At 53.8% G+C, this 27,298-nt stretch overlaps 1 protein-coding gene across 4 annotated transcripts in view; it reads left to right on the forward strand.

The window, feature by feature from the left end:
- Window positions 1–26,902, forward strand: part of TAF3 (TATA-box binding protein associated factor 3) — a 43,684-nt gene extending 16,782 nt beyond the window's left edge. For all 4 annotated transcript variants that reach the window (XM_032963419.2, XM_076070679.1, XM_032963420.2 and 1 more), the window contains 7 exons: window positions 9,587–11,721; window positions 12,038–12,117; window positions 13,933–14,317; window positions 16,462–16,562; window positions 17,756–18,197; window positions 20,109–20,218; window positions 21,380–26,902. In XM_032963419.2, coding sequence (XP_032819310.2) covers window positions 9,587–11,721; window positions 12,038–12,117; window positions 13,933–14,317; window positions 16,462–16,562; window positions 17,756–18,197; window positions 20,109–20,218; window positions 21,380–21,539 — 3,413 coding nt within the window. In that variant the 3' untranslated portion in view covers window positions 21,540–26,902. The remainder of the gene's footprint in view (window positions 1–9,586; window positions 11,722–12,037; window positions 12,118–13,932; window positions 14,318–16,461; window positions 16,563–17,755; window positions 18,198–20,108; window positions 20,219–21,379) is intronic.
- Window positions 26,903–27,298: the final 396 nt, after the last annotated feature.

Below are 27,298 nucleotides of genomic sequence, written 5' to 3' on the forward strand. Positions count from 1 at the left end.
GCTGTCAAATTGCTGCATTGGCTGGCAAAATCGGTAAAAATTGCAGACTGCAACTTCTAGGCTGTCCGTTTGCGAAATTATCAAAGCGTTAATTAACCATGGCCGATGGTGATAATGTTCAAATTTAATTGAATCACCCGTGTGAGAATAAAATGTTTTTTTTCGATCCGTGGAATACGTATGTGATGCGATCACAGAATTCCTGCAGCCACTTAAGGCATAGCATTCACCGCAATAGCAAAGCAATGGATTAATGAAATGATTCACTACCCAGGATTGTGACATTTCATCCAATCACTGTTCGGGGGGATGTTGGGCGGTTATAGGGGGTGAGTTGTCACTTTCCAACAAAGTGAGCGATGCCGTGGGAGGTAGCTCCTTCTTTGCTGTTGTTCCCATTGTCCAGAATTCTCTCCTTCCAGACATCTGTGCTACCAACTTGCCGCCCCCTATTGCAGTCTCGGCTCAAGATCTTTCTCTCCCCCTCCACTTGTGACTAAACCGTCTGCCATCTCTAACATGATTCCAATCTAACCTTCAAAAATATAAACACTTCCCTTTCATCTCTGCGATGCGCATCATCTTCCACTGTTGTATACGGCATCCGTAGATGCAGTTGGTATGTACATGCTATACACATTAAAAGTGAAAAGCTTGATGAAGGAAGTTCTGGGAGAAGAGATGTTTGAGAATAGGCCAAGAGACAGAATTAAGACAGATCGTGCTTGACACCTTCAAGGAAGTAATGGAGGGGTGGGGTGCATACAGTGAAATTAAGAAGAAAGCTCAAGATCGGACAGAGATGGAGGGATTTTTAGCCAGGGACCTGCATTGGTTAGAAGACTGAAGACAATTAAATACAATTGCATTTCTGTATGTGCCCCACTGACAGTCTGTTGAAACCGTCCCCAGGCCAAACTGCCCAATGGCAACGCCGGGCGGGTGCACGCTAGTACGCCGGTGCCGTCGCGGTATGCGCCCCGGCGGTCACTGGCGACGCAGCCCGAGTGGGTGCGCGTGGGAAGCGTGCGATGACATCTCTTGGGGCGGTGTGGGTCAGGATCGTTTGGTTTGTGTTTTCGTCGCACACAGACCATTCCTTCCGCTGCTCCCTCTCTCCTTCCACCTCCCCCTCTGCCTCCCCCAAGCCTCCCCACCCGCACCGGGTGCATGCGGGTTGTACGCTTGTGTCGCAGGCGCCAGCATAGTGGACGAGTCGACGGCGGTTCGCTCGCCGGTGCTGTAATGTTACCGCTGGCCGGTCGCGTCCCATCAGAGCGGTTTTCTTGTGAGCCCGTCGCTGTGTGTGGGACCCAGCGACGTCGGGCGATTTTATCAGAAATTGGTGCCATTTTACTGCTTTCCTATTTGTATTTTTTCCCAAGTTGTTCATCACGATTGTCCTGCCGGTGTCAGGTCGCCTTGAGACAACAAATACATTCACTTCTCTCGTAGAGCACCCACTGTGTTCGAGAACGGATGGCCCACGGAAGTGAATATCACAGAGCTCCCGCTGAGATTCATCCAGGTGACCTCCGGTCCACAAAGTAGAGGGCTGCACCGAGAGTAATTTCATCACGTGACAAACATATATTTGGATTCCTGCAGTCACGAATGCTTCAAATCAAAGCATATATTTATTATCAGAGGTGAAAATGTGGCAAATTAAGAGCACAATTGAATTAAATGTGATGGGGTTTTTTTTGTTGTGTGTAGTCCATTGCTCTACAGCACTTGAGAATCTGGTTTCTCAACATGCAGCTGTCTGGGTTCTAACCCAGGTCTCAGCGATATTGGCTCACTGCTCTGAACCAGTACCTGATTCACCAAACCCACTATTCCTGCTTAGTTACAATACTACTTATTTCAGTTTTATACGGCATCATTCACGCACGTTGCATCCCACAATCGTTTCACAATTTGTAATGAGCGGAGGTGCGAGGAGGAACCACAGACCAGTGGTAAGGCATCAACCAAGGAGTGCTGAGCCTCCGCAAAGCAACAATTTCCAGTTCCGCACTCCTTTGTACATTAACATTTTTCCCACCAGTTCATGTGTACACGTAGTTAAAGGAAAATGCCATTAAAAAACAAACAGCTGCTCTTATTCTGTTGGATAAATTATTTATGATGCTGCTGTTGCATTGGAAGTGGTGCGCAACCACGGTTAACAAAACCAACACTGGCCTTAAAAATAACATAATCGACCAAGTTTTTCGGGCAAAGGTCCTTCTTCACTTGATCCTTTTAGATACACACCTGGGGCTCCGTCCCCATGACTGAGTGACACGGGCCTGAAGTTTCGTTAATGAGAGAAAAGACTTCACAGTAAAGGTCACGCTCTCCGTAAAATCACTATAATAACATATTGTATTAGCGCGTTGAGACGTCTTGGGATCTTTACCATCCACCGTGATTTAGACAGCGTGTATATCTATTCGGTTGATAAGCCCGCCATTGTTAACCAGGGTGGCCGCTGGACTCCAAACGTGAACCTCTGCAATAAGCGGCAAAAGGAAGCCGTTTGCGGAATAAGGCTTGAGGATTTGTTGTTATTTTTTCTCCTCTTTACGGGTCTCAGAAGAGCTTTCTCTTTGTCATCAGTCTTAATTTTGCTTTATTGGTGCTTCCCACGGCTCCTTCCTACCACAACTTCCTATGACAAACAGAGGCAGAGGAGCCTTTCAACTGTGACAACCCCTTCCCCCCCTCCCGGGACCAGAATGGACTGGCCCTTTGACCAGCTGGGTGCTGCCCTTGTCGGAATAGTCAAAGTGTTTCTTTGTTGGAAGGGAGGGTGGTGTGGTGTCATTGAGGGCCCTCGTGGGATCCCGCCCACTGTGTTTGTGTGCAATTAATATCGCCCGACCGGTGGGAGATGACATCACTTAAGAATTTTCATTGCACATGTGGAAATACGAAACGGAATAACGTTACAGTGACGGTAATACTAACGACTCCTGTGACCCACTCTGCTCCACCGTGGTGCATCTGATGGCCAGACTAACCGCATTTTTTAAAAAGCGGCACACGCAGGTATGGGTTGGTGCGCGTAGTGGTGGTGTGATGGAGGGAGGGAGGAGGGTGGGAGCTGCGTGTGTTTGTTTTGAGTTCCTCGCTGTTTTGTTTTGCGTAGTTGCGTGCTCGCAGTTTGCCAAGCGATGCATCGCACCGTGGCGCGTCGCTCCCCCGTGCCCCCCTTGCTTTCCTCCTCCTCATCATCCGTTAACCCCTTCTTGTGCCAGTTCATCTCATCTCATGGTGGTGGTGGCAATGATTATGATAATGGTGACAATTATAATGATGGTGGTGATCGTGGTGCTAATTGTGGTGATGGTGGTGATCGTGGTGATGGCCCTGATCATAACACTGATCGTGGTGATGGGTAGTGATGATGGTGAACGCGATGCCGATTTGTGGTGATGATGATCATGATGATAGTCACGGTGACGTTGACAGGCAGGCTCGTGGTGGTGGTGGTGGTAGTGATGGTCCTCTTTGCGGTGATGCCGATGATCTGGCATTATAGCTGTAGCAATGCTATCCCACCGCTACCCTCGTCTCTTTTTTGGCCCGCACCACCCAAGGGTCACGGCGGCCCCTGAGCGCCGGTCTCGGCATGCACCCAAGGCGGTGCCACCCTGTCTGGCTGCCCCCATCGACCCCCGGGTGCCCCTCTCCTCCTTCGCCATAGGCGGGGGACGCTTCCTGCTGAATCTTTGCCTTTTACTGCTCTCATCCCTCCCCTTCGCCTCTTGGCCATCATCTCACTCCGACCCTCCAGCCGCCGCCCTCCCTCCTCCGCCTCCCCCTCGCTGCTTTGAATTTTCAAGATGGATGCGATAGGGCTCCATGTCGCTGGTGCGACGCCGCCACCGTGACCTTACGGGATCGGCAGCGCGATTTCCATCACCGCCTCGTCCGATTATTAGTTTCAGTTCCCTGGTAATTGTTTAATAAAAGACCATTCGCGTTAACATTTAACAGCGCTCGCATTGAAAAGGACACGTGCCCTGTGCGGCGGGGGGTATTTTAACGCATGTTATGATGGCGGTGTGTTTGCGCGTGTGTCTCTATCTCTTGTGTGCGTGTGTAGCTTCATATTTTTTGTATGAGCACGATTTACAGCTCGACAGATTATGCATCTTGGCACGCCCCACCATCACTCCCTCCCTCCCTTTCTCTCTCTCTCCACCCCCCCCACCTCTCCCTCCCCCTCGCACGCCCGCCTGCCTGCCCGCCTGCCTGCCCACCCTTGTGATTAATGAAGGGAAAGGGATGAAAAGGATTGCAAGGCATGCTGGGATCGCTCTGGGGCCAGTGCGAGATGATCGCAGATAGCAGAGGGAAAATGTTTTTCCCCCCACCAAAAATAAAACGAAAAATTTCACTCCCTTATTCCTATTTTTTTCCCTCCCAAAGGGGGGATGATTTCCCAGCTGATGGGAGCTCCTGCCGATCCCCTTGCTTTGCGGGGCCCCTTGGTGCAGGGCCCCTCCGTTTCCCCATCCTTGTGTGCGTGCCCCTTCTCGTCAGCAATGCCATACAGTAGGTGTTAATGTCGTCGACATATTACGCTTATTAGTCGAGTAAACGGCAGCCCGTGTAACGTTGGTGCGGTGTTGTTTGATTATTCTCGTGATGACATTCAATTTTGAGAATTGTTAGGCAAGCCCTTTGCCTGTGGATTCTTAATCTAGTCATTCAATGCTGACTAAATTAACATTGGTTAATGTGTTCCACTTCGCAATTTTTGTATTTTAATGACTAAAACGATATACGCTTTACTAAAATTCCGCATATTTGTCGGGAACTCATCTGAGACCCATAATACTACGCTCTGACTTAAAATTGCCAGAGCCGCCGTTACAAAGCCAAGACACGAATCGCACTGGTGAGGCTCGTTTTTGTGCCGTGCTCGCACGCAACACCCCGGCCTTCAACCCGACCGTCTCCGGACGTGCGAGTCGGTGGCCTCGCCTGCTACTTGGGCTCGCGCCCGCAGGGAACAGGGCTCAACGCTTGGCCAGAATTATTAACGAGGGCAGCCGCTAGTCACAGGCTGTTCTGGCCTGCGCCGTTGCGACGACAACTGCCGCTCTGGAATGAGTGGCGCTGTCTTAAAACCAACGGAGCGGTGGGTTTTTTCCAGACAAGTTGGCTAAGTGGGGATGGAGGGGGAGCGTGCTATTGCTCACCAATGAGATTGCCCCCCTCCACCTCGTCATCCCTTAAACAGCCCCCCCCCCCCCACCAATTTGAACACTCCTGAGGGGGCACGATTTCCCAGGCGAGTGTGTGTTATACGCGCCCTTTGGACAAAGGGAGATGGAGTCTTCGGCCCGACTACAGCTCGCACTGCAACCCCGTGGAGCTGCATTAAACCTTTTACTGTTCTTAAGGCTGCTGCTGCGTAGGCTTTCGCTGTCGTGCTCTACGGCTCTGCGATGTGTTTGAGGGTTGTACCGCATGTTGTTCGGCGTAGTGTCCCACGTTTCGGATATCCCATCACGTGCAACGAAACGTCGTACGTCGTGCCGACCAACACACATTGTAGAACCCGAAAACCCGTCTATCATTCCGTTTATTATCTAAAACAATTTGGGAATAATCTTGCCCATGCGTGGATTGCGCAATGCTGTCCAACATGCATTTGTCCACGGAAGGATTTAATTAGCAGTGTAAAGGAAGAGGATATCATCACAAAGCTATTTTTTAGATACCTTCCAGTCACCTCTCTTCTTCCACAGATTACAAAAAACTTGACACATTTGTCAATAACACTGTGCGTGTGGGTCTGTGTGACCTTAATATATGATAATAGTAATAATAATGTGGGTGTGTTTCGGGCAATCACCTTTCTTAGCACAAACACAATTATCAGTATGGAAGCCGATCGGGAGTTGTCAGGGCAAAATAATTTGCACATTCGCAAAGAGTAATTTTAGCGTCGGTTTGTGCCTACAGATTTTTGGCAACCCTTATTTGGGGGTCCCGATAATAGGAAGAATGAAAAGTCGCTTTGCAGTTGAAAGGCATATCGCTGTTTTTTTTTTAAATCTGTCCATCCCCAGCGCTGCGTAGGTGTAGGGTTCCTCGTGCCATCGCGTCCGCGCCAGCGTCTCGGTGAAAAATTACCGAGCGGCTCTTCCGTATACACGTCCGCGCACATCATCGGCCGGCGACGCCGACCCCTCCCTGTCTCCCGCCCACCTCACAGCCACCATTTAAAACATTCTTTGAAAAAACACACAAAGTCCCCTCTCTCTCCTCGCCTCTCTCTCTTTCATGGGACCGCTTTTCGTTCCGCCCAGCTGCCTTCTCGTTTTCAGTTATTTTCCCTCCGTGCGGATTTGTGAGGTGGAAAAAACGAAGAGGTGGGGGGGGGGGGCAATGTGGAACATAACCTCCCTCCTCACCGCAACGCCCCTCTTTTCCCCATTTCAAGAAAGCGCAGCTCGCGATTTGCCGCTCACCCTTATCTCGCGTAATTAATCGGGCCGCGTGCGGCAGTGGCGGTGGCGGCAGGGGCTTCTGGAATGGGCGAGCGCCATAATTGGAGCTCCCCCAAGGTCGTCGAGAGTTTAAACGGCGAAGCTCGCCGCTCGCCCCACCTCGACCGGTCCTCGACCGGTCGAGGTGATCGGCCCGTCGTGATGATGTCCACCAGCCGCCTCAGCCTGTCAAGCCCATAGGCTCCTTCACGTGTCTGTAAAACGATTTCGGTTGCTGTTTCCACCAGCTGTTCAGCTTGTATTCACCGAAGACTGCTTGTGTCCCAACGTCTCCCCCCACCTTTTATGAAGTCCACCTCTCTTCATGCGTATAAGTTGTGTGGGAGTTCTGGCGGGTGGAGGCTATGTCCACCCCCTCGCCTTGCCCCCACCTGCCCCCCCGCCCCCCCTGGTTTTGTAACTGTGGAGTTGGGAAAGAACGTATTCTTTTTCATCGTTTCATTGCAGTTGCGATTTCGAAGTCGTGCCGTGACATGAACAGTTTGTTGGGAAATCGTGCAGAGCAGAGTGTGGCAGATTAATAGAGATTTTATCGCAGACACTGCTTCTAAGATCCCTTAAAGTGACCAATGTATCCACACAACATTTTGTCAACAATTTCACGGAGAAATGTTCGTCGCATGGCATTCAAGCCGATACTTTTTTACACGTCTTTTTAAAAGCTGGAATTCAGCCAAATTAATTGAAAAGGCTAATTCAATGCGATGGCTTTTCTGTGCCGTCACTCTTGACCGGGCTGAGACCATCAACCGGGCTACGCCTGAAAATCCAGTTTACTCAAGGCAGCGGCTAAAACCCGTGATTAGAACCCAGGGTGTCTCAGGAACAGTGCCCCTGCTCGGCATCTCTGACCCCACTGATCTGCCACCCTGTTACATCTTCCAACGGTTGGTCTTTAATTGTGCATGTGTCCCCTTGTTGCTCAAGTTCTGTAATGTTTCCTCCGCACGCCACTTACGATTGTTTCACGTGAATTAATGATGGGACCCCAGTCAGCGCAGGCAAGCGAATGCTAATCAAACCATGCAAAGCTTTCACGGCCGTTAAAGGACCAATGAACGGCCGTACGCACTTCTTGGAAACAGTATATCATCTTTATTGCTGTGGTCATGCGAGCTGTGTCTCTCTTTAAGTTGCCGATACATAATTAATGCACGGTTATTAAACCGTTGTGCTCGTTTCATATGGCCGTTTCACCGCCAACTTTTTTGTTTTAGTTCTCCAACGTTTGTGTTCTGACAATTTTATCCCGATTGCGTTATCGGCGTGAAGTCGTAAAGACGGAAGGATCCATTGGCAGCTCGCGCAGAGCGGCGCCAGCCCCCTCGCCGTGTTGGAGAAAGGAAGGAGTTATCACAGAACTACTTGTGAAATAGCTCCTGGGTGAACTCTTATCCACAGTAGTGGATAGCACTTTCTCTCCCGCCCGGCTAGAATTTAGCCAAATTAGTTACAAAACCAAATTCTGTCTAGGCTGAGACCATCAACTTACTACGCTTGTTTAATCATTAGAATTCAGTTCAGTTCATTTGTTTGGTATAGCCCTGTGAGCCATGCGGCTCTTGAATCGGGTGCAACCGCAACAAACAAAAACATGAACAAGAAACATCTTAAAGTGACTACGCGCAACAGAAAAATCCAGGAAAAAACCAGCAAAGTCTTCCAGAAAAAGCACCGTATATCAACGCTGTGTGCAAAAATCCCAGTGGGGTGCAAGTCAAACAATAACAACCATAAGACAATTTTGATTAAAGTTATCAGTCTAACTCTGTACTACAATAAACAAACATGGCTAAACTAAAACTTTTCGAAATCACCTAAATAAAGCAATAAAAACAATGTAACAGTGATCATAGGAACCGTGATTCAAATTTAACAATAAACGATATATACATAACATGTACGACCAAACTTTGCAGCCATAGCTGGCAGCAACTCGTAACGTGCGAGAAAGTGTCCGCTTGCTCCCAAAGATAGACAATTACTCGGATGCTTGAAGAATCGCAGACAAGCGGGGGAAAGGCAGTAGCCAGGCAGTGAGCCGGCACCAAATTTCGCCCCACCCCTCCCTGAAGCTCTGCGGTCCCCCCATATATGTTATTGGCCATTGAGTATTTACATATGGGAGGACACTGGAGCACCCAGAGAAAACCCCACACGTGTGAGGGGGCAACGCTCTTATCTCACACAGATGGAACGGGTGGATTCCATATTTTCTGACACGCCTACTCTTGGCAAGCCGGGTTACGGGGCTCTTCGACGCCCCCACGGGAAGGGGAGTTTCGCAACATTTGCGTGGCGGTCTAGCACAACCCTCGCGACCCTGATTCAAACCCCAGGATCACAGCGGTGCCAGCTCGGCGCTCTCATCTCTTGAGCCACCCGACCACCTCCTTTTCACCATTTCACGATCACCTCAATAGCAGACGACACAAACCGTTCCCCACCCCCCCCAAACCTACAAAACAGCTACCTAGTAGGTAGATCGTCACCTAACGTTGGATGTCCTGGGCTGGCCAACCCCAGGTGGAAAACTTTTTAACGGGGGAACAAAAAATATGTAAAGTGTCTGTTTTACACTTGCCAGTCAAGTCTTCTCACTGCACTGATTTTAAAATAAAGCAGTCATATCCCAGTGAGTGCAGTCCTCTAGACCTTGACTTTAAGAGTATTTTTGGTTTTTATTATCAAAGCTTCACAATTTTAAAAGCTCACCTCGACTGCCTAGCTCGGTCACGATTCAATTGGAAGAATCGGTTTTATTTATCTTGTTTGTCTCTCTTGCACTGCTCTTAATATTTTCGTCTAATTTTTACAGGAACATTAGCTCATCCTTCAAGCATGATGCGTGTAAATTATAAACAATTGATTCTCCCACGCATGGTTAAATGTACGTATCAAGAGCATAAGAATGTATTTTTATCGTACGAATTATTGATTCGTCATTATGTTTCTAGTAGCTACTAGAAACGAGCCATTAATTGCATCGTATTCTTCCTTTAAATATCACCTTTGCATCATCGGTAAATGTTTTTGTCCGTCACGAACGATCATCCATTCCCCTTCTGCAGAGGAGGAGGAAGCGGTCCAGTGCGAGGGCGGCACGTCGGCCGAAGCCATGCAGGTCTCCCTGGACGAGGAGGACGAGGAGGAGGATGAGGAGGAGGACGAGGAGGTGGAGGAGGGCGAGATCCGGGATGGACTGGAGCCTGGCGAAATCGTGTCGGACGACGGCAAGCGTCAGTTCATCCTGGACGCCGACAGCAGCGGACCCGACTCTCCCGTGTCGTCCCGCCACTCGAGCCACCCCAGCAAGCGGGCCCGACTCTCGGAGCCAGCCCCGGCCTTCCTGCATGGCAGCGGCGGTGGCGGAACACCTCGTCGGCCACTGGGCCCGCTCAGTGCCCAGCAGCTGCAGCAGCACCAGCAGCAGCACCAGCAGCTGCGGGCGCCGCCCGTGCTGTCACCGGTGCCCGTGTCAGACCCCTCCGAGTCCCCGCCCCTCTCTCCGGAACCGCCGGAGCTAGCGCCGGTGGCCCGGTCAGCGCCCACACAGGAGCGCAAGCAGCAGCAGCAGCAGCAGGCGGCGGCCGTTGCAGCGGCGGCGGCGCCGTCTCATGGCAAGCACAAAGCGCCGCACAAGGCCGCGAAGGCGGCGGCAAAGGCCGCCCCTGCGGCGGCGGCGGCACCGGTGACCACGCCGTCCTCTCGGCCCACACGCTCGCACAGCCAGAGGTCGCCGGCACGAGACAAAAAGTCTCCCGCTCGCACCAAGAGCCCCAAGTCTCAGGGCAAGAGCAAGGCTGCCTCCAATGCTGCCGCCGCCGCTCCTTTGCCAGCCGCCGCAAGCGGCAAACCGGAAAGCCCGGCACGGGCCCCGCTGGCGCTGTACAACGCGGCCGTAGAGCGGACCTTGCGCGAGACGCCACCTAAGGCGTCCGCTGCTGCCACTTCCACACCGGGCGCCGGCGACAAGAAGGGCGGACATGAGGGCAGGAAGCAGCAGCAGCAGCAACACCAGCAGCAGGACGATAAGGCCATCACGGACTCGATCGACGCCGTCATCGCGCAGGTCTGCGCCAAGCGCGAGTCGGACCCCTTTGCCTTCTCGTCTGACTCGGAGGGCGAGGTGTTCACGAGCCCCAAGCACCACTCGGCATCCGAGTCAAGCACCATCAAGTCCCCAACTCTGGGCAACGGTAGCGGCAGCAGTGGGGCGAGCGCCGGCCAGGCCACCGGTCCGACCGCGGGCCCGGCCAAGGCCACGGACTCGGCGGCGGCGACGAACTCTGGCGGTGAGCGCGAACGGGCGGCGAGTACCAACGCCGCGTCGTGGACGCTGGATGACTCGATCAATGAGGTGGTGAGGAGGGCGGGGCTGGACGTGGCGGCGGCCTCCCCCGCCGCCACGTCGACGGCGCCAAAGTCGGGCCAGCCGGCGACGGCCCCGGCGCGGGTGCTGTCGGCGGTGTCTCCTGCGCGATCGTCGTCATCCGACGGTACCTCCCCGTGCTCCCCACGCACGGATGCCCCCTGCTTTCCGACGGCGCCACCGCCGGCAGCGCCCGAACCCAGGCCGAGCGCGGCGGCGGCGAAATCGGCGGCGCCGCCACCGCCCACACTTCCGCCGGCGCCGCCGCCGCAGGCCCAGCCGTCGACGGTGGACGTGAAGAAGCGTCTGAAGAAGGAGCTGCGCCTGAAGCAGAAGAAGAAGGAGAAGGAGCGCGCGAAGGAGCGGCTCAAGGAGCAGCGCGAGAAGGAGCGCGAGCGCCAGCGCGAGAAGGACAAGCGGCGCGATGGCTCTAAAGACCGCCGCGGCCGCAGGGACTCGGACAGGGCGGCCAACAAGGCCAAGGAGCGCGACCGCTCCGAGTCGAAGGACAAGGGCAAGGACCCGTCTCTCAAGAAGGACAAGGACAAGCACCGGGACAAGAAGAAGGACCACGAGAAGACGAGGGGTGACAAGCACGGCAGGGACAAGGGCGCCGGCAAGTCGGCGGCGCTGGCGAGCGGCGGCGCTTCGACGGCGTTCTCCGGCGGCCTCGCGTTCGCGCAGTTGGGGCGGGCCCCGCCGGGCCGGCACGGCGACAGCGGCGGCCCCAACCGTGACAAAGATCGTCACCGTGACAAGGACAAGAAGAAAGACAAGAAGAAGAAAAAGCGGGAGAAGGATCGGGAGAAGGAAGAGAAGCACAAGATGGACAAGGTGCGGCGGCGCGTTCACTGGTTCTCTCTCGCGTGCACCGTCTCTGTATACCCGTGCGTGCGCGTGTGTTTGGCCACGAAAGTGCGAGTTTTCTGTACGTGTATGTGTGTATGCATGTGTCTGTGTGTGCGCACATTTGCATGCGTGTATCTGTGTGTACAGTTTACATTCCAATCTTAATCGTGTGCATACGAGTACCTGCCTGTGTATTCCACATGGTGCGTTCATGTGTCTGTGTGTCGTAAACCAAATCCTATTCAAACACTTGCGTACGTGCCTGCTCGTGCGTGTGTGCGTCCGCATGTGTGTGCGACAGCTAAAGCAGGATCAGCCCAGCGGAGCTTCCTCCCCTGCTATCCCCAAGCTCACGCTGCGCATGGGTGGACAGATGCCGCTGTAAGTAGCTGATTCACCCCATGGATGGACTGATCTGTCATGTGAATGTGGAATGTTATCCACACCAACTGAAATGGGTGCCGGCCCACACTCATTTGCGGTTTATCAGGCATGTGGCATGCACCCGTTTCAGAACTTTGGAGGTGCAACGGTGAGTGGATCACAAGAAATCCGTGTGATTCACCAACCCCTGTTTTGTAATCGCTAAACCCAGACATGGCTAGGAGACGCCATTACAGCCAACTTGAGTTCTTGAAACTTTTTGGTTGTTCTCCAGTTTCCTCCGAAGCCAAACATCCCGATGCCAGGACCCTTCTGAAAAAGGTGCCTTGAAACTCGGCAAGGTTTCCCCCGGGCTTAAGTACACAGCCGAATGTTTACAGCTGAGACTGTAGCTCATTGTTAGGGTCACGTCCCCGGCTGGGCTAATTTCTGACGCGGTTAGAACATTTCCACTTCTTAAGCATTGTGCTGAGCGACTCAAGGTCCTACGCTCCCATCCTGAGTGATCCTCGCTTCTAGCCGGCCACCCTCACATCTTTCTCCTCTCTCTCCACTCCCGCATTCGTTTCGTAAACTCCGCCGTGGCCTCATTGTCTTTGTCGGCGCCGCAGCTGCCCCTGTGATCGCCACCGCCGCCCTCGCAGCGTTGTTATCACTTAACCAAATCTTGCACAATGACCGCCGCCGCCACTAGCACGGTTAATGGGAGGACGGTTAATGCGACGGTTCCGTTTATTTGTTGATTTTCTTTCCCCCCGCCCCTCCCCACCACGTGAAGAAGAAAGACCCTTTTTAAGCGGTGACGAGGCGTTTCCGAATGTTTTAGTTTTGCCATGTCGCGCGGCTAAAGCGGGAGACGCAGACGGTGTTTACGGATTGCCACCGCCGCCACCGCGTCCCTTTTGCTTAGGGCAGCGATTTTTAGCTCTCGCTTTTAATGTCTACAATGATGATGATGGTGATAATAATTATAATGACATTTACTTGTGTGCAAGAAAGCCTCACGGAGTCTCTATAGACTTTTTTTTCAGAAGGGATCCTGAATAGTTCAGCAAATTAACATTTTTAAGGAGCAGTTTTGTTGTGTGGGAGGAAACCGGCAAAACCCCCCCAAAAAAACTCCCCGCCAACCCACCCATACAAGGCACGAATGCTCAAAGGTCCGTACAGATAGATTGCTGTGCTGCTATGTTTTGGCCACCTAGCAGTCCATCAGCTTTGGGGGTTGCATACATCTATGTGTGATCCACCAACCCTTGCTATGGTAGTGTTGTATCACGAACGTGGGCCACCACCATGCCCGGCAACCAGTCGCCAGCGGTTACGTGACCACGTGCCGACTGACGCCGTCGAACAAATCAGACCACTTGATGTAAACCATGTAATTAACCCGGTGGGAGTCTGTGGGGAGTACACACTCAATGGCTCACCTTCTAAACTACTCACTCACTAATTTATTCACACACTCGCCCACTTACCCAATAACTTACCTACAAACCCACCTTACCCACTCACCTATTGATCCACTCACTCGCCTCACTACTGACCACCTCACCCACGGGTTGACTCACTCATATCCATCCATATATGGACCCAATCACTCACTCGCTGACCCACACACCCACGTATCCACCTTTTTGCTACCTCACTCACTCACCCACTCACTCACCCAACCGCCTACTGACCTGCCGATTTACTGACCCACTCACTCGCCCACCCACTCATCTACTCACGCACTACTCGACCCACTGGTCCAATCACCGCCCTCCCCCCCCCCCCGAACACCATCTCGCCCAACGTGTGACCGAGCAGGGTGATCCACCAGACAAGCGTCGACAAGAAGCCGTCCCCTCCAGTCCCACGCCCCAAGTCACCCCCCCTGCTGGGCGGCGGCGGAGGCGGTGGCGGCGCAGCCTCCTCGCCGTCTCTCTCCCCGCCCGACTCGCCGCTCCCCCCGCAGCCGCTGCCCGAGGCCCACTTGCACCACCAGCACCGACCGGGGCCCGCGGCCTCCCTGTTGGCGGCAGGCCCCGGCCGTCCCGATGGACCGCTAGCGGCGCTCGAAATGACCGCGGGGAAGGCCGGGAGCGGCCCCGGAGCAGGGGGAGGATTGACGGCGGCTGCGGCGGCTGCGGCGGCTGCAGCGGCGGCGGCGCTACAGCGCACCGTCACCACAGAAACCATCAGCACGTTTTTGGTTCGTTGTGCAGCAGACACCTCATCAACATCGTCATCATGGTTGTGCTGTTGAAATCGCACGCGTAAATGTCACCGGGTCTCAACGAGGCAGTCTTAGGCCCCTGCGTGAGTCCATGCATCCCTGTGCGAGTCTGTGGTCTAAGTCTGTGTTTGTCTATGGATCTCTGAGTGAATCTGCTGAGAGAGGCAGGCAGTCAGTCATACACAGGCAGAGAGAAGAGGAATCTCTTGAGCCTGGACCTGAATACAGAGGCAGGGAGTCGGCAGCATGGATAGCTGTGGACTTCAACGTTATCTTGGTTTTGGCGATGTTGACCTCAATTCTCCAAGACAACAGTGCGAGGTGATTAGGGAAATTCCATGCGCAAGTGGGGGTGGAGCCGTGGCTCAGTGGTGAATCGCACTGCACTACATAACCCCGGCAAACTTACACTTGATTGCCAGCATCCACGGCTGACGCCAGTGGCGAGTGATATATGAACTGTTCCTGACCCCCCCCCACCCAAACCACCCTTCTTTACCAACCTGCACAGACCAGCATAGTGAAGTACGGTCACAGCAACCTCGATGGCCGACACGGCTGTTTGTTTGTTTTTTGAGTTGCATCCTTCGCAAAGTTTATTTGAGTTCGTCCACGCGGTTACGGTGTTTATTTGACGATCGTGCGGTTTATTTATGTTATTATTTTATTAATTTAGTCGTATTATCATTATTACTGGGCACAGAGTCATGCTCCCGTCACGGAGCAGAGTTCCAGTCCCGTCCACCATCCCGGTCGGTGGAGCCAAGGAAAGCGAGGCGGGAGAGGGAAGGGAGCCAGGGAAGGAGGGAGGAGGAGGGCATTGTGTTTGTTTAGCGCTGCTGCTGATGATGAGTGAGTGCTGGCCACAGCCGTCACTGGAAAAGCACCACGTGTAGGGCAACTTGTGGGGCTTTTAAAAGCACCGCAAAGTAGGGAGGGATGTTGATTTGAGACCTATTAGCTCTTAACGGTCTTGGGAAGTTGTCCCGTTTTTTTCTGTATACCCACTTTCCCCTCCCCCCCCACCAGTGGACTCCAGCTCGCGCCCTCTCCCTCGCGCGCTCTCTTGCTCCGTGTAAATTCTCGTCTTTGTCAATTTTTCAGGCGGAAGGAAAATAACAATTACCGATTAGAAGTTTGTTTATCCTCGCGCCCGCTCGTTTCACCGGGGAGTAGCAAACATCCGCGGCACGGGGTTTTTAATCTGCGGTTTCTCCACTGCCTTGACCTTGGCTCGAACCCAGAAGGGAGGGTGGGGGGGCTGGATAGGCTGCAGCGAGGCATCTGGTGTACAGGCAGATAGATAGATAGGCCAACAGACATGCATCGGGAAAATATGTAGATGAATAACTTAGCCGGCAGGTAGAGACATTTGGCAAATATGCAGATGCATAGTCAAAGCAGACAGGCATCTGGCAAACGTGCAGGTGGATAGGGTATTTAAACACGCATACAGACTTTCAAGTAGGAAGGCATCTGGGATACGGACCGATGGATGAGTAAGCTGGCATCTGATACACACTCAGACAGGTTAGCAGACTGACATCTGGTAAGCGTACAGGCAGATAGGGAAAGTAAGCTGACATCTGGGAAACATGCAGCCACATAAGGAAATTGGAAGGCATCTGGTAAACATACGGAGGGGATAGGCCAGCCAGTAGGCAGATAACCGGTTAAACAGTCAGACAAGCAGGCAGGCATCTGATAGACAAGCTGGCTGGCATCTGGTGAACTTGGAATCTGATTGGCAAAGCTTTGCTGGACAACATCTGGAATGCATGCAGACAGATAGGCAAGTATAAAGGCATTTGGTAAACATGAAGGTGACACCACAGGAAACAAGCAGACAGACAAACATGCAGCGGACCAGCGGACACACACCGGGACCAGTGGCGTAGTCATCGAGTGTGCAGGCAGTGCCACTGCACCAGGGCCCGCTAGTGGTCACAAGCCTAGGCGCCGGCCTGCAAAGAAGCGGTGAGTTTGAACAGCGTGCCTCATTGAATGACTCGCGATGGGGATGCTTGCCACCCCGTGCTACCACGCCACTGAGGCCGGGTGACCGAGCGACTCCCCCCCCCCCCCCCCCCCCCCCCCCCCCCGTGTCTGCGTATACGCAGGATGCCCAAGGCAACAAGGTGTGGATCTGCCCCGGCTGCAATAAGATGGACGACGGAAGCCCCATGATCGGCTGCGACATGTGCGACGACTGGTTCCACTGGTGAGGGCGAGCGCGGGCGACCGTTGGGGGGCGACTTCACGCACCAGCCGCGGTGCTGTTAGCGCTCTCCCATCCTCCACAGCCCCCCACCCCTCCCCCCCCACCATAATCCACGACTCTTCACCCCACCCCCCACCCCAAGCCTTAATTGTTCCCATGCAGAGACCGAAGCCCTGAGTGATGCGACGGTAGATTAAAGCGGAGAAACTCGCAAATAAGTCAATTAATATGTGCCGTCGCCGACTCAAAGCGGCGCTGAAATAATATTTACACAGCTGCTGAGTGGCCGCTCGGTAAACTTCTGAAACCTTTTTACGGAAGAAAAAAAAGGGGTACAAAACATTTTTTGAACGTTCTCGCCGTCCTCCCCGGACTCTTAAAACAGACTATTCTGTACCGTAAATTGGGACGATGAGACACGAGCGGTTTGGCGAATTTATTGCCACGTCTGTTCCTGTTGCAGTCGCCCTCCTCCTCCTCCTCCTCGGCCTTTTCTAGTGTCTGCCAGGCAAGCGGCGGCGTGCGTGTTGTCTTGAACTCGGCGCGACCCGATTTTCGGCGTACGAGCTGTCAGCTCTCCCCACAAACGGCCCACGCGTCGGAGTGCGTGCATCACCCCACGCGTACAGACACAATGCGCCCGGGGCGGTGGGGGGGGGGTGGCGGACAGAGACGGTCGTGGACCAGTGGTCGAGAGTGAGCAGTGCAGTGTATTTCGTGGGACGAGCAACGTTATCAAGGAGACGTCGCAATTGAGCGGTTAACTATTCGTCGGTCCAAGCGTGGATTTCCAGGTTCGTGTTCGTGGCGGATAATTTCTCTCAAGCTTTCGCCACGCACCACTGCGGCCATCTTCAGTAGTGCGTGGCAAAAGCTCGAGAGAGAGAGAGGAAATGCTCGACATGCGACACTTGGGTTAAAAAGCGGCTGCGAAAACGTACGTACGTGTGAGACTCGTCGATCAAAAAAACATTTCTCTCACACGAGATTAAGTGCGTGCTGCAATCGGGGCGTGGGAAACAATAACGGGATGCCAAAGAACAGAGAAAGATGGCTTGTTGCGGACACATGTTGCGAAGCTCCAGTTGCACTGGGCATCGTGGTGGTGCACTGTTCACTGCGAGTCACTTTTGAATGGCCATCCCACGCGCTGTCCTGCGCTTGTGCCCTCCGCCCCCCTTCCTCTCTCGCAGGCCATGTGTGGGCATCTCCAAAGCCCCCCCGGACGCCGTCAAATGGTTCTGCCCGCGCTGCCGCCTCGCCAACAGCGCCGCACCCATCGCCGGCAAGCGCCGGGACAAGAAGGGGGCGGCAGCGGCGGCGGCGGTGGTGGCGGCGGCGGCAGCGGCGGCGGCGGCAGTGGTGGTGCCTCCGCCCCCCGTAGTGCTTCCGCCTCCGCCGCCTCCTCCTCCTCCTCCCCCTCCGCCGCCAGTCGTCGCCACCCCTCCCACCGGCGCAGGCGGCAAGCGCAAGGGCAAGATGGGGCGAGGAGGAGGCCCGCCGCCTAAGAAGGGCTCGGGGAAGCTGGTGTCGGAGGCCCTGCCGGTGCCCGCCGCCGCCCTTGCACCTCTGCCGCCACCTCCCCCGCCGCCCGTCCCGGCGCCGCCGCCGCCGCCGGTCGTTCCCATGGAAGACGTGAGTGGTCCAGATTTCATATTATGGCATCCCGGTGATTTGGCACGATGCCATCCTGGTGACGTCACCCGACGTGTTTAATTAAATTCAAAAATTAAAATCTGTAAATGACGAAGAAACAAATTGCAAGGGAAACACTCATACAGCAACCAGAAAAATAAATAGATTCCACAGCACATGCACAAGGTGTGCAGCATTGTATGTACAAAAACTCTTCGCCTATCCAGACCAGCAGCTCAAAAAAGAAGTGGTCTTTCTCAACTCTTTGAGCTGTGGTGGTCTAAATGACAAAATGGCCACGCAACATTCAGCTCTCTTTTGGACTGGTGGTCTGGTGAAGGCTGAGAGCTTGTGTACATGCAACACACGGTTGTGTGCGTGTCTATAAATTGAGCGGACAGTGATGCCTCTAGAGCGATACGAAAGAGCTCATGACTGCTTCATGGTCAACTAGTGATTCAGTGCTTTTCTCCTTGCGCTTTGAACCCAGTGACCTGAGTTCAGTTCCCAGCCCCACAGTTATCAGTGGAAAATGACTCGCAACCCCCCCCCCCCCCCCACTTCGCCGACCTACACTGAACCAGCATGGTTAAGTATGGCCAAACAACCCCAAGAGACCCGCAAGTCATCATGGGGGAGGGCTTCATCCAATCCAGCAGTGTTATCGTTATTGTACCGACGCATCGTAATTATGTCGGATGTCTCCGTATCCCACCAAAGGAGAGCTGTTGTTTTGGTTGCGTTTTCCGTTATAACACCGACGTGCCAACACAAGCGTCTCCGAATGGCACGGCCCGCAAGGCACCGTACACGTAGCCTAAGCGAGTGCGCCGTTTTTATCGGCTCTGTGCAGCGTGGGCAGAAGTGAACGGCGCGTTCGTTCGTTCATTGGGTACGGAACAGCTCTTCGCAGGGTGCACGTTGTCCGTCTCTCCCCCGCTGGGGCTCACGCGCTGAGCTACGGCAAACAGACGCCGCTCCTAACTAACTCCCTCCCTCCACGTTTGAAATACGTCTTGCCGCAGCCGCTGCTCCAATCTCCCGTCTCGCGGCGCTATCAGATGGAAGCGCGAGTCTCCCGCTCGCATCACAATATGATTAATCGCTGCAGCGTTCGCAAGAGTTAACCTATCGTTGGACGAACGGACGAACCAACGGACGTGCGTACGCACACACGCACCCGTACAGACGGACTCTGCCTCCAACTCCCGACCGTGTCATCATCACCACACCACCCCCCCCCCACCAATTCCCGCTTCTTGATGCCGATGCCGCCGTCGTCGTTGTTTTTGCTGCGTCTGTGCCGGAGACGCCGGGATGTGCACATGTGAGAGAGAGCGCTGCGAGCAAGACGCGCGGATTTTGTGCACGCATGCGAGGGAGGGCTCTTTCCTGCCCGGCAGGGAGGGAGGGGGGAGGGACAGGGATGCGGCGGACGTTTTTGCCTCCCCTTGACGGTTTTACGGCAGCAGCGGCGCTGCGCTGCCTTCAAACTCCCCGTGCGTGCGTACACTCTGCGTGTACGTTCAAACTGTGCGTGCGCTCCGAGCGTGTGTAGAGGGTTCGTTTAATTTTTGTGCCGTTTTATCTGAGGGTGCGATCAGAAATATTCTAATGCCGCCGCCACTGCCGCCTTTTATCCCCTCTTTCTTTTTGGCCGACGTGCGATTGAAATCTGCACACACGCATACGCACACGTGAACGCACATGCGTGAACGCACATGCGTGAACACACATGCGCGCGCGCACACACGTGCATGCACACATAAACGGGCACGCGCTGATAAACATATGTACATACATGCATTCATTGACACGCATGCGTACGCAATAATGCACACACGCGCACACTCATTCACATACACGTGCGCGCACACGCATGCACACACGCACGAATGTGCACGCACGCAGGACTACGAGGAGGGCAAGATCTGGATCTGCCCGAGCTGCAAGGGCGTGATCAAGCAGACGTCGGAGGCGCCCACCATTGGCTGCGAGACGTGCGACGAGTGGTACCACTGGTGCGTCCCCACCAGCGGCAGCGCAAATGATCACGGTCGTCAACGCGATGACGACGACGGAAGATGACAGCGTTGATGACGACGAGGCATATGTCATTGTTACGGATGATTTTTTTACGGCAAGGGCCCAATCTCGCAAGCTAAGCAGGGTTGAGCTTGGATAGTGCTTGGATGGGCGCCCGCCGCGCACAAACCGGTTGTCGCGGGGCTGCCTGGTGGCCAGCAGGGGGTGCTGCACAATTCATTGTTGTACTGTAATTGTGCGCCCCCCGCGTCTTAGTGCTCAGTGGCATCGCCAACCCGCACTGACCAGCGTGGTGAAGTATGGTTCAGTAACCCCCGGGACCCGCACGGCGTGGGGAGCCCCTCATCCTGCATTCGATTGGCAGAGGATCTGTTCATGCACAGGAGGAGTTTGTTTCCATTCACAAAAGCTTGAACAGTTTCAGATCCGTCAGCTAGTAGGCCTCTGGGACTAGCGCAGCCCTGAAGTGTTGAGGCTGAACAAGGCAAAACATGGGCCCGTTTAGACATTGTAACTTGCTGTAGGGCTTACTTTGTCTTTTCCCATTTCATAATGATTATTATTTAGCTTGGCGGCGGTGGTGGCTATGCTGCACTTGGCTGTTGTGTACAGCACTGTGGAGTCAGCGGATCAGACAAATGTTGTGAAAGTCGCTTCGCGTGGGTGGCGATGAGTTGCCGTGTTCTGGCTCGCCAGGGGAATGTGGTGCAGCAAGGTGTCTGTGTGGGATAGTTGCACCCCCTAGTACTGTGGGTTTTCTCTGGGTGCACTGGTTTCCTCCCAAACATATAAACACTCATTAATTGGCCGATAACATCTTAATATATAGAGGACCGCAGAGCTTGGGGGGGGGGGCGGGGGGGTGGGAATTTGGCGCCGGTTCACCGCGTGGCTGCTGCCTTCCCCCGCTCGTCTGTGGCTCCTCCTCACGCCTCCGAGTCGTTCACTTCGAGAGCGAGCAAACACTGTGTGGCGACGCATTACAAGTTGAAGTTCTAAATTATTATTAATGAGACGGTTAAATAGAAGGCGCTGATTTAATGTACAGCATCCCATGTAATTGTAATGCTTGAGCATTGCCGAACGTGGTATGTTGCTGCCGGCTGATTGACTTGATGGTATGACCGTGCGTCCAGGACCTGCGTGGGCATCATCACCCCCCCGCCGGAGGAGGAGCCATGGTACTGCCCGGTCTGCACCACCTCCAGCACCTCCACCAGCGGCGGCGGCGGCGGTGGCGGCAGCAAGGGCAGGGACAAGCGGCAAAAGGGGCGGAAGGGCAAGGGTGGACATTAGCGCTTGGGTGCTGGGCTTGCGGCCTCCCACGCACATCTCCAATGGCGTGGGGCACCGCTTGCCCGTGGAGCCAGCGCCGCTCCCACCCATGCGGCCAACCAATGATGCGCCACCGTAAACAACAACAACAACAAAACTGCGGACGTTGTCCACCGAGCAACGGCGCCGTACACCCGTGTGGCCAAACGCTTGGGCGGTTGGGCAGCTGACTCCCCCACTGCCCCATCCCCTCCGGCCACTGTAGGTCTCGATGCAGGACTGCGGGTGGACGCTGTGACGCGGCGGAGGGCGAACGCAACGTTGCGGCCGACGCAATCTCTGGCTTTCACGCCCGTCCGTCCGCCCGCCCACCCTCCCCAGCACGACGCCACGAACTTTTGAGTCGGCCGTTTTTACCAAACGTCGAGATGATATCGTCGCGAACTTTTAAGCACCGCGTCAGCAGATCTAAAAGTCGGTCTCCGCTTAAACGAACATGCGTCGCTAGTTTCACATTGGCAGCCTTACGAAGCCAGTGGGGGAAAGTCCACATTCTTATGGTGGGAGCCAGTCAGTCATACTCGATAGGACAACCACTGTTGACTTCCGGCAAAGTGGTTTCTTAATTTTATTAACCCCCCCCCCCCCCCACCATGTGCCGCAAACCTTAAATATGAGTGGAGTCAATCCTCAACCAGGATCGAAACTCTTTTAAAGGTCGTGGGCGCAAACGCTTGAACCCATCGCGGCACCACCCGCGAGGCCATGTATATATGTAAAATACGTGTGTGTGTGTGCACGCACACGTGCGTGCGTGTGTGAGAGTATTTTTTAACTAAACGTATCCGTGTTTGGTCGTGCACGTACAGTGACGCGTCGGCGAGCGCCTGATGATTAATAAAAACGTAGACAAAGTTAGATTTTCTTTTCCCCCCCCACTCTATTAAAAAACGCGTCGTAGTCGTTGGCCAAGCCAGTGTGGAGTCCACCGGCTGTCCGCCCGGTGGCCGTGTCTCGTGTGTACGTCCATGTCCAGGGGGGAAACGAAGCCTCCGCAACACGCGCTCGCGTTTTCATCGCCGTATCTTTGTCGTGATATATTTTTTTACTTTTGAAAAGGGCCTGGCTGTCGAGTTTTATTTCTTCTTTTTTTTTATTTGTGTATTTCTACATCGTAAACTTACATGAGTTTGGAACAGGTCCTGAAGTTTTGCCGAAACCGCACGGTCCGTTGTGTAAGGTAGTGGGTACACAGCAAACGGGTTGTGGTGAGGTGAACCCACCCGTATGGATCTCTTCCTAGTGTTATCCCCCTTCCTTATGCCCTGGTGGGTTTTCTCTGGGCGTTCAGGCGTCCTCACCCGTACGAAATCAAATTTATATTTGAGAGGACAATTGGTCCAAACATCCCAACGTAGCAGGGGGGGGGGGCCCTCTTGAAAGAGCAGTGGGACTCGGTGAGGCTTTGCTGGAAGGCAATTTCTGTTGAGTTTATTTTTTCTCTCCCACTCACTAGGGACGGGCGGCTCTCTTGAGCTTGCCTTGAGTTTGAAGCTCTCCCACTAGCAGTGGTGTGAGCCAGCAATTGCAGGGCTACACCTCTTCCTTTCGCCGCAGATTACTTCTCAGTATTTGGTAAACCCACCGCCATGTTCCGCCAGCATTTTAACCCCCGAATCAAGGCAACAATATTTCCAAAAGACTGGTTTCGTTTGAAATTGTCGTACCTTCTTGAATGCACTGCCTCTTGGAACTGCGAGAATATATATTTCAACAAGTTGATATGTAGATGTTTTTATTTTTTAATATTCTATTTGCGTGTCGTTATGTACCACCACTGCCTCCCCCCCCTCCCCCACCACCAAATGATTGCAATAGTTCCGCTTGGGCGCTATGCCCCATTTAGAAACGAAAACAAAAGTATTAGAAACTGTTGTGGCTTCTTGGTGCTGTACTCGACGACAGAGCGGGAGGTGTGGAGATAAATTAGCTGCCGAGGACATCACGGAGAGTAGGTTGTAGGTAAGAGGCCTACGTGGGGTACAAGCACTTTGTGCCCTGGGGCTCTCCACGCGTGGTGGATCAATTTATCTGCTGGCACCACCAGCAGCAGCAGCAGGGACCTCCAGAGGAGGGTGCCAGTCTGCACCCTAACCTGGTCAAGGCTGATGAGGCCACTTTTGTCAGCACCGGGATAACCAAAGGCCTCTGACCCCACCCAACTCGTTATGAGCTGTGCAATTGAGTCACCATGGACAAACGTCACTGATGAACGTGGCCTCAAAGTTCAGGAGTGGATGAATTCGGTAAAAGGACTTGACAACATCGCCCCCCCCCCCCCCAACTACTGGCGGGCTATACCCCCTCAGTGACACATCGCACCGTCGTCACGGCCTCGTGCTATTAAGACTGGCGCGAAGAGCAAATGTGATATGCTGTTTTCATTACGAGTGTTCTATTCGCAGTGACGTCTGGAGTAGCACACCGCGAATGTCGGCTTGTTTGATGCAAACGACAAATGATTGTTGCTGGAATTGTCACAGGCCCATAACGCGTCATCCTATAAATATATAGTATATATAGCCAGCTGCCGCTCCCAAAACCAAAAATAAAACGCCACGAGGAATCGAGTCGGAAGCATTGCTCGGCGAATGGGATCCTTTCGTGTGGAAGATTATTTGGTGATCCTGTCTCTGCTGCGTTGGCTGTGGTGCACAAATAACAACTCAACGCGCTGATGAAACCCACTGCCTTACGAAAGGAATTGTATATTAGGTGAGTTTTGGGCAATGGTCCTTCTCTCAAGCACTTGAAGACTTGTGCCACGAAGAAAGGGCAATTGCCCCAAACGTTGCCTAATATATATTTTCCTTCCGTGTGGAGGGGGTGATTGGCAAGGGTAGTTCTACGTCGATGTCGGGGTTGGTGGTGGGCCAGTTTAGGGCTAACGGGAGCGATGTTGCAAATGTCGCCAGCAAATTGATCGGGCATCTTTGCGCGATGCATGTCCCGTGGTTTTGGCTGCTGTAGCCACAGTTGCAATGTGGGAGGAGGGGGGGGGGGATGGGGTTCGATTCGTAGGATCTTGACCATGTCTTCATCGATTCGGTTTCTCGCACATTCGGGAGGTTGGACTGTGTTTGGGTTGGTTCTGGTACGATTCCTAACCCTCGACCATAGGCCCAGTGTTTCCCACTCTGCGGGTGAATAAGGTAACTTGGCCATAATCCAAAGCTTGGTTCCATCAGGGAAGCGAAGCGTTCAAGGTCCTGACTTATTCCTGTGGCCAAATAGGTTGTGAACGATGCGATTAATTTGCGCGTTTAAAAATGTGTGTTTGCACGACTCGCTTACATTGGCCACGCGAAGAAGTCTGCGGCTGATATAATGTTGCCGCTTACTGGCCTCTTCTTGGCTGTATCTTGCCCAGGGCCCACGGGCTGCCACCTCGTGAGTCAACGGATATGTCTGCTCGCTGTCTGTCGGTGGTGGCTGCTCGTCGAAAATACGCTGCCAAGGCTGCCTAAGATTGTCCAGTCTCTGGCGGCACGTGCGGGTGAATTGATTGGAATGCTCAAGTGAAATACGATGTTGGTGATGATGATGATGCCAGTGCTGGGCTCCCACCGGAATCAGATCTCACGGGAATGTGTGTGGGCTTCTTGGTTGCCCTTGCAGAAGGTGCTTTTGTCTTCATGGGCTCTCATCATCACGATCTACCCACTGCTTTATGAATCCCTGCCGGTCGTCTTCTCTCCCAGTCTCGCAATGCCGCAATCCATCTGGCTCCTGGCGAGGCTGGGCTGCAGTGGTTATCACAACGCGCTAAAAATCCAGAGAGCTGGGTTTGATTCCCAGCCACGGTTCGCGTTGAGTGGTGAGCAACTTCTGAACTTGTCCTGGGGCCTTCCCCTAAGTAGACTCAGCCGACCTACCGTTGTTCGCCGTGCCGGCCTTAATGGGTGCTCGCTAACAGCACTTTGCCTCGGCAGTTTAGGCTCTACGGGGATCTTCTGTATGTGTCAATGTAGTATGTGGTGTAAATGTGTGTGTACGGTATGTGTATGCATATGCCCGTCTGTTGGAGCAAATCGCTGTTGGTGAAGCCACTGCTAATCGCATTCCAGTTTCTCAATGAATTCACCTGCAACGTGGTGGTGTTGGTGGTGGTGGCGGCGGCACCTGAGACTAGAAAACCCGGGATGTGACTCGCAGCCTGCGAGCCGCCGCTGCTTTCACACTTTTAACGTCGAAGATTTGTTGCCTGGGCTGTGTTCGGTTACCAATACAACCCCAAAGCGCAAACGGGGTGCGTCTTGTAACTTGCATCACGCGGCTACTTGTCCCGACTGTCTGACATAAGTTTGTAATTCTCGATTGATCGTGAGCGCCGTGTTGACTTGAAGGTCGCTCCTAAATCGTTATCATGAAGTCTCTCATTTGATTACTGTTGTGCCGGACAGCTCGAGACAGCACTCCCTTGTGGCAGCGACAGGGTTTAAGAGCTGAAAGATGCATTAACTTGGGCCTAACCTCTCCTGATTGGCCAGAGTGGTGTGGGGGGGGTATACATTGAGGTTGGCGACATAGGAAGCGGTTGCGTAAGAAATTGAGGCTGGCGAAACGGGAACGCTTCAGACGGCAAGGTCCTTCAGGACCCCAGTTGGATTCTGAGATGTTGGCTATGGCTTTCTGTCGCTTTCTGAGGTTTCGAGAGGTATATCTCCCGTGGCGCTCGTGGCTTGGAACCAACCGCATTCAACAAAAGATAACATCGGCCTGGTGTTTCGGGGATGTGTCGTTCAAGATTTCGAAGGCATGTGGCAGCGATGGAAGTTGGCATTCGGGCCGGGGCTCCCCCCCCCACACACCTCGTCGCACAGTGAACTCGCTCTTGAAATTCTCCCCGCAGCTGCTTCGTCCACACCCGAGCGAGTCGTCGCGACGCAGTGAAATCAAACGGCGTTATGATTCGCCCATTGTAACGACAGTTGCTCAAACGTGTGCCCCAGGTGATGAATGGAATGGTCTTGTGCAACGAAGTTACCCCGAGCAGATGGGCCGCCGTTTGTTAAGTGGAGTCTGGCCTCGACTGCGAACAGCAACCGCGTGCAGAGATGGCCCGCGCACAAGCGATTCGGTGCGCGCGCGATCAAGTTGCACGCGAACGGGTCGCAGAGAATGGTGCACGCACACGCACCCACCCACAAGCGATGCGATCGCGTCGCAGCTGATTGCTCAAGCCGTGGATTATTATGATGATGTCACCCTCCACCCTCCCCTCGTTTCGTCTCCCCCGCACGCGGGCATGCGACTCGTGAACGTGTATTTTATTGTGAGATAATAACAGAATAAGAAGACAAAAAAATAAATACTAAATGCTACGACTCGTGCTGCCATCTGTACGTTGCGACCTTGCGGTTGGTTATTTCTCTTTTTATTTCTCTCTGGGTTCGTCTTCCGTTTCTCACGGATGTTGTGATGGTTAACACAACCGGACCTGCAATGCAGAGGTCGCTGGTTCGATTCCTCTCCTGCCTCAATAAATGGAAACTGTTCATCACAGTTAAGTCTTATCCGCAGGTCGTGTGTGGTGGCGGGGGGGGGGGGGGGGGGCAACCCCCACACCCTATTTTAAAAGGTCTGGCCAGAATGGAAGAGTAGGCCAAAATTCCTTCTACGGAGGGAGGCCCTTTCCTTCAGCAGTGGCGTGAGCCAGCAGTTGCAGGGCTGCGACTTTACCTCCACGGATGTCCGGCTAATGTTGGACCGAGCTGGTA

Source organism: Petromyzon marinus, chromosome 30 (genome assembly GCF_048934315.1).
Source record: "Petromyzon marinus isolate PM22_M1 ecotype Great Lakes invasive population chromosome 30, UKy_Petmar_22M1.pri1.0, whole genome shotgun sequence".
Taxonomy (NCBI): domain Eukaryota; kingdom Metazoa; phylum Chordata; class Hyperoartia; order Petromyzontiformes; family Petromyzontidae; genus Petromyzon; species Petromyzon marinus.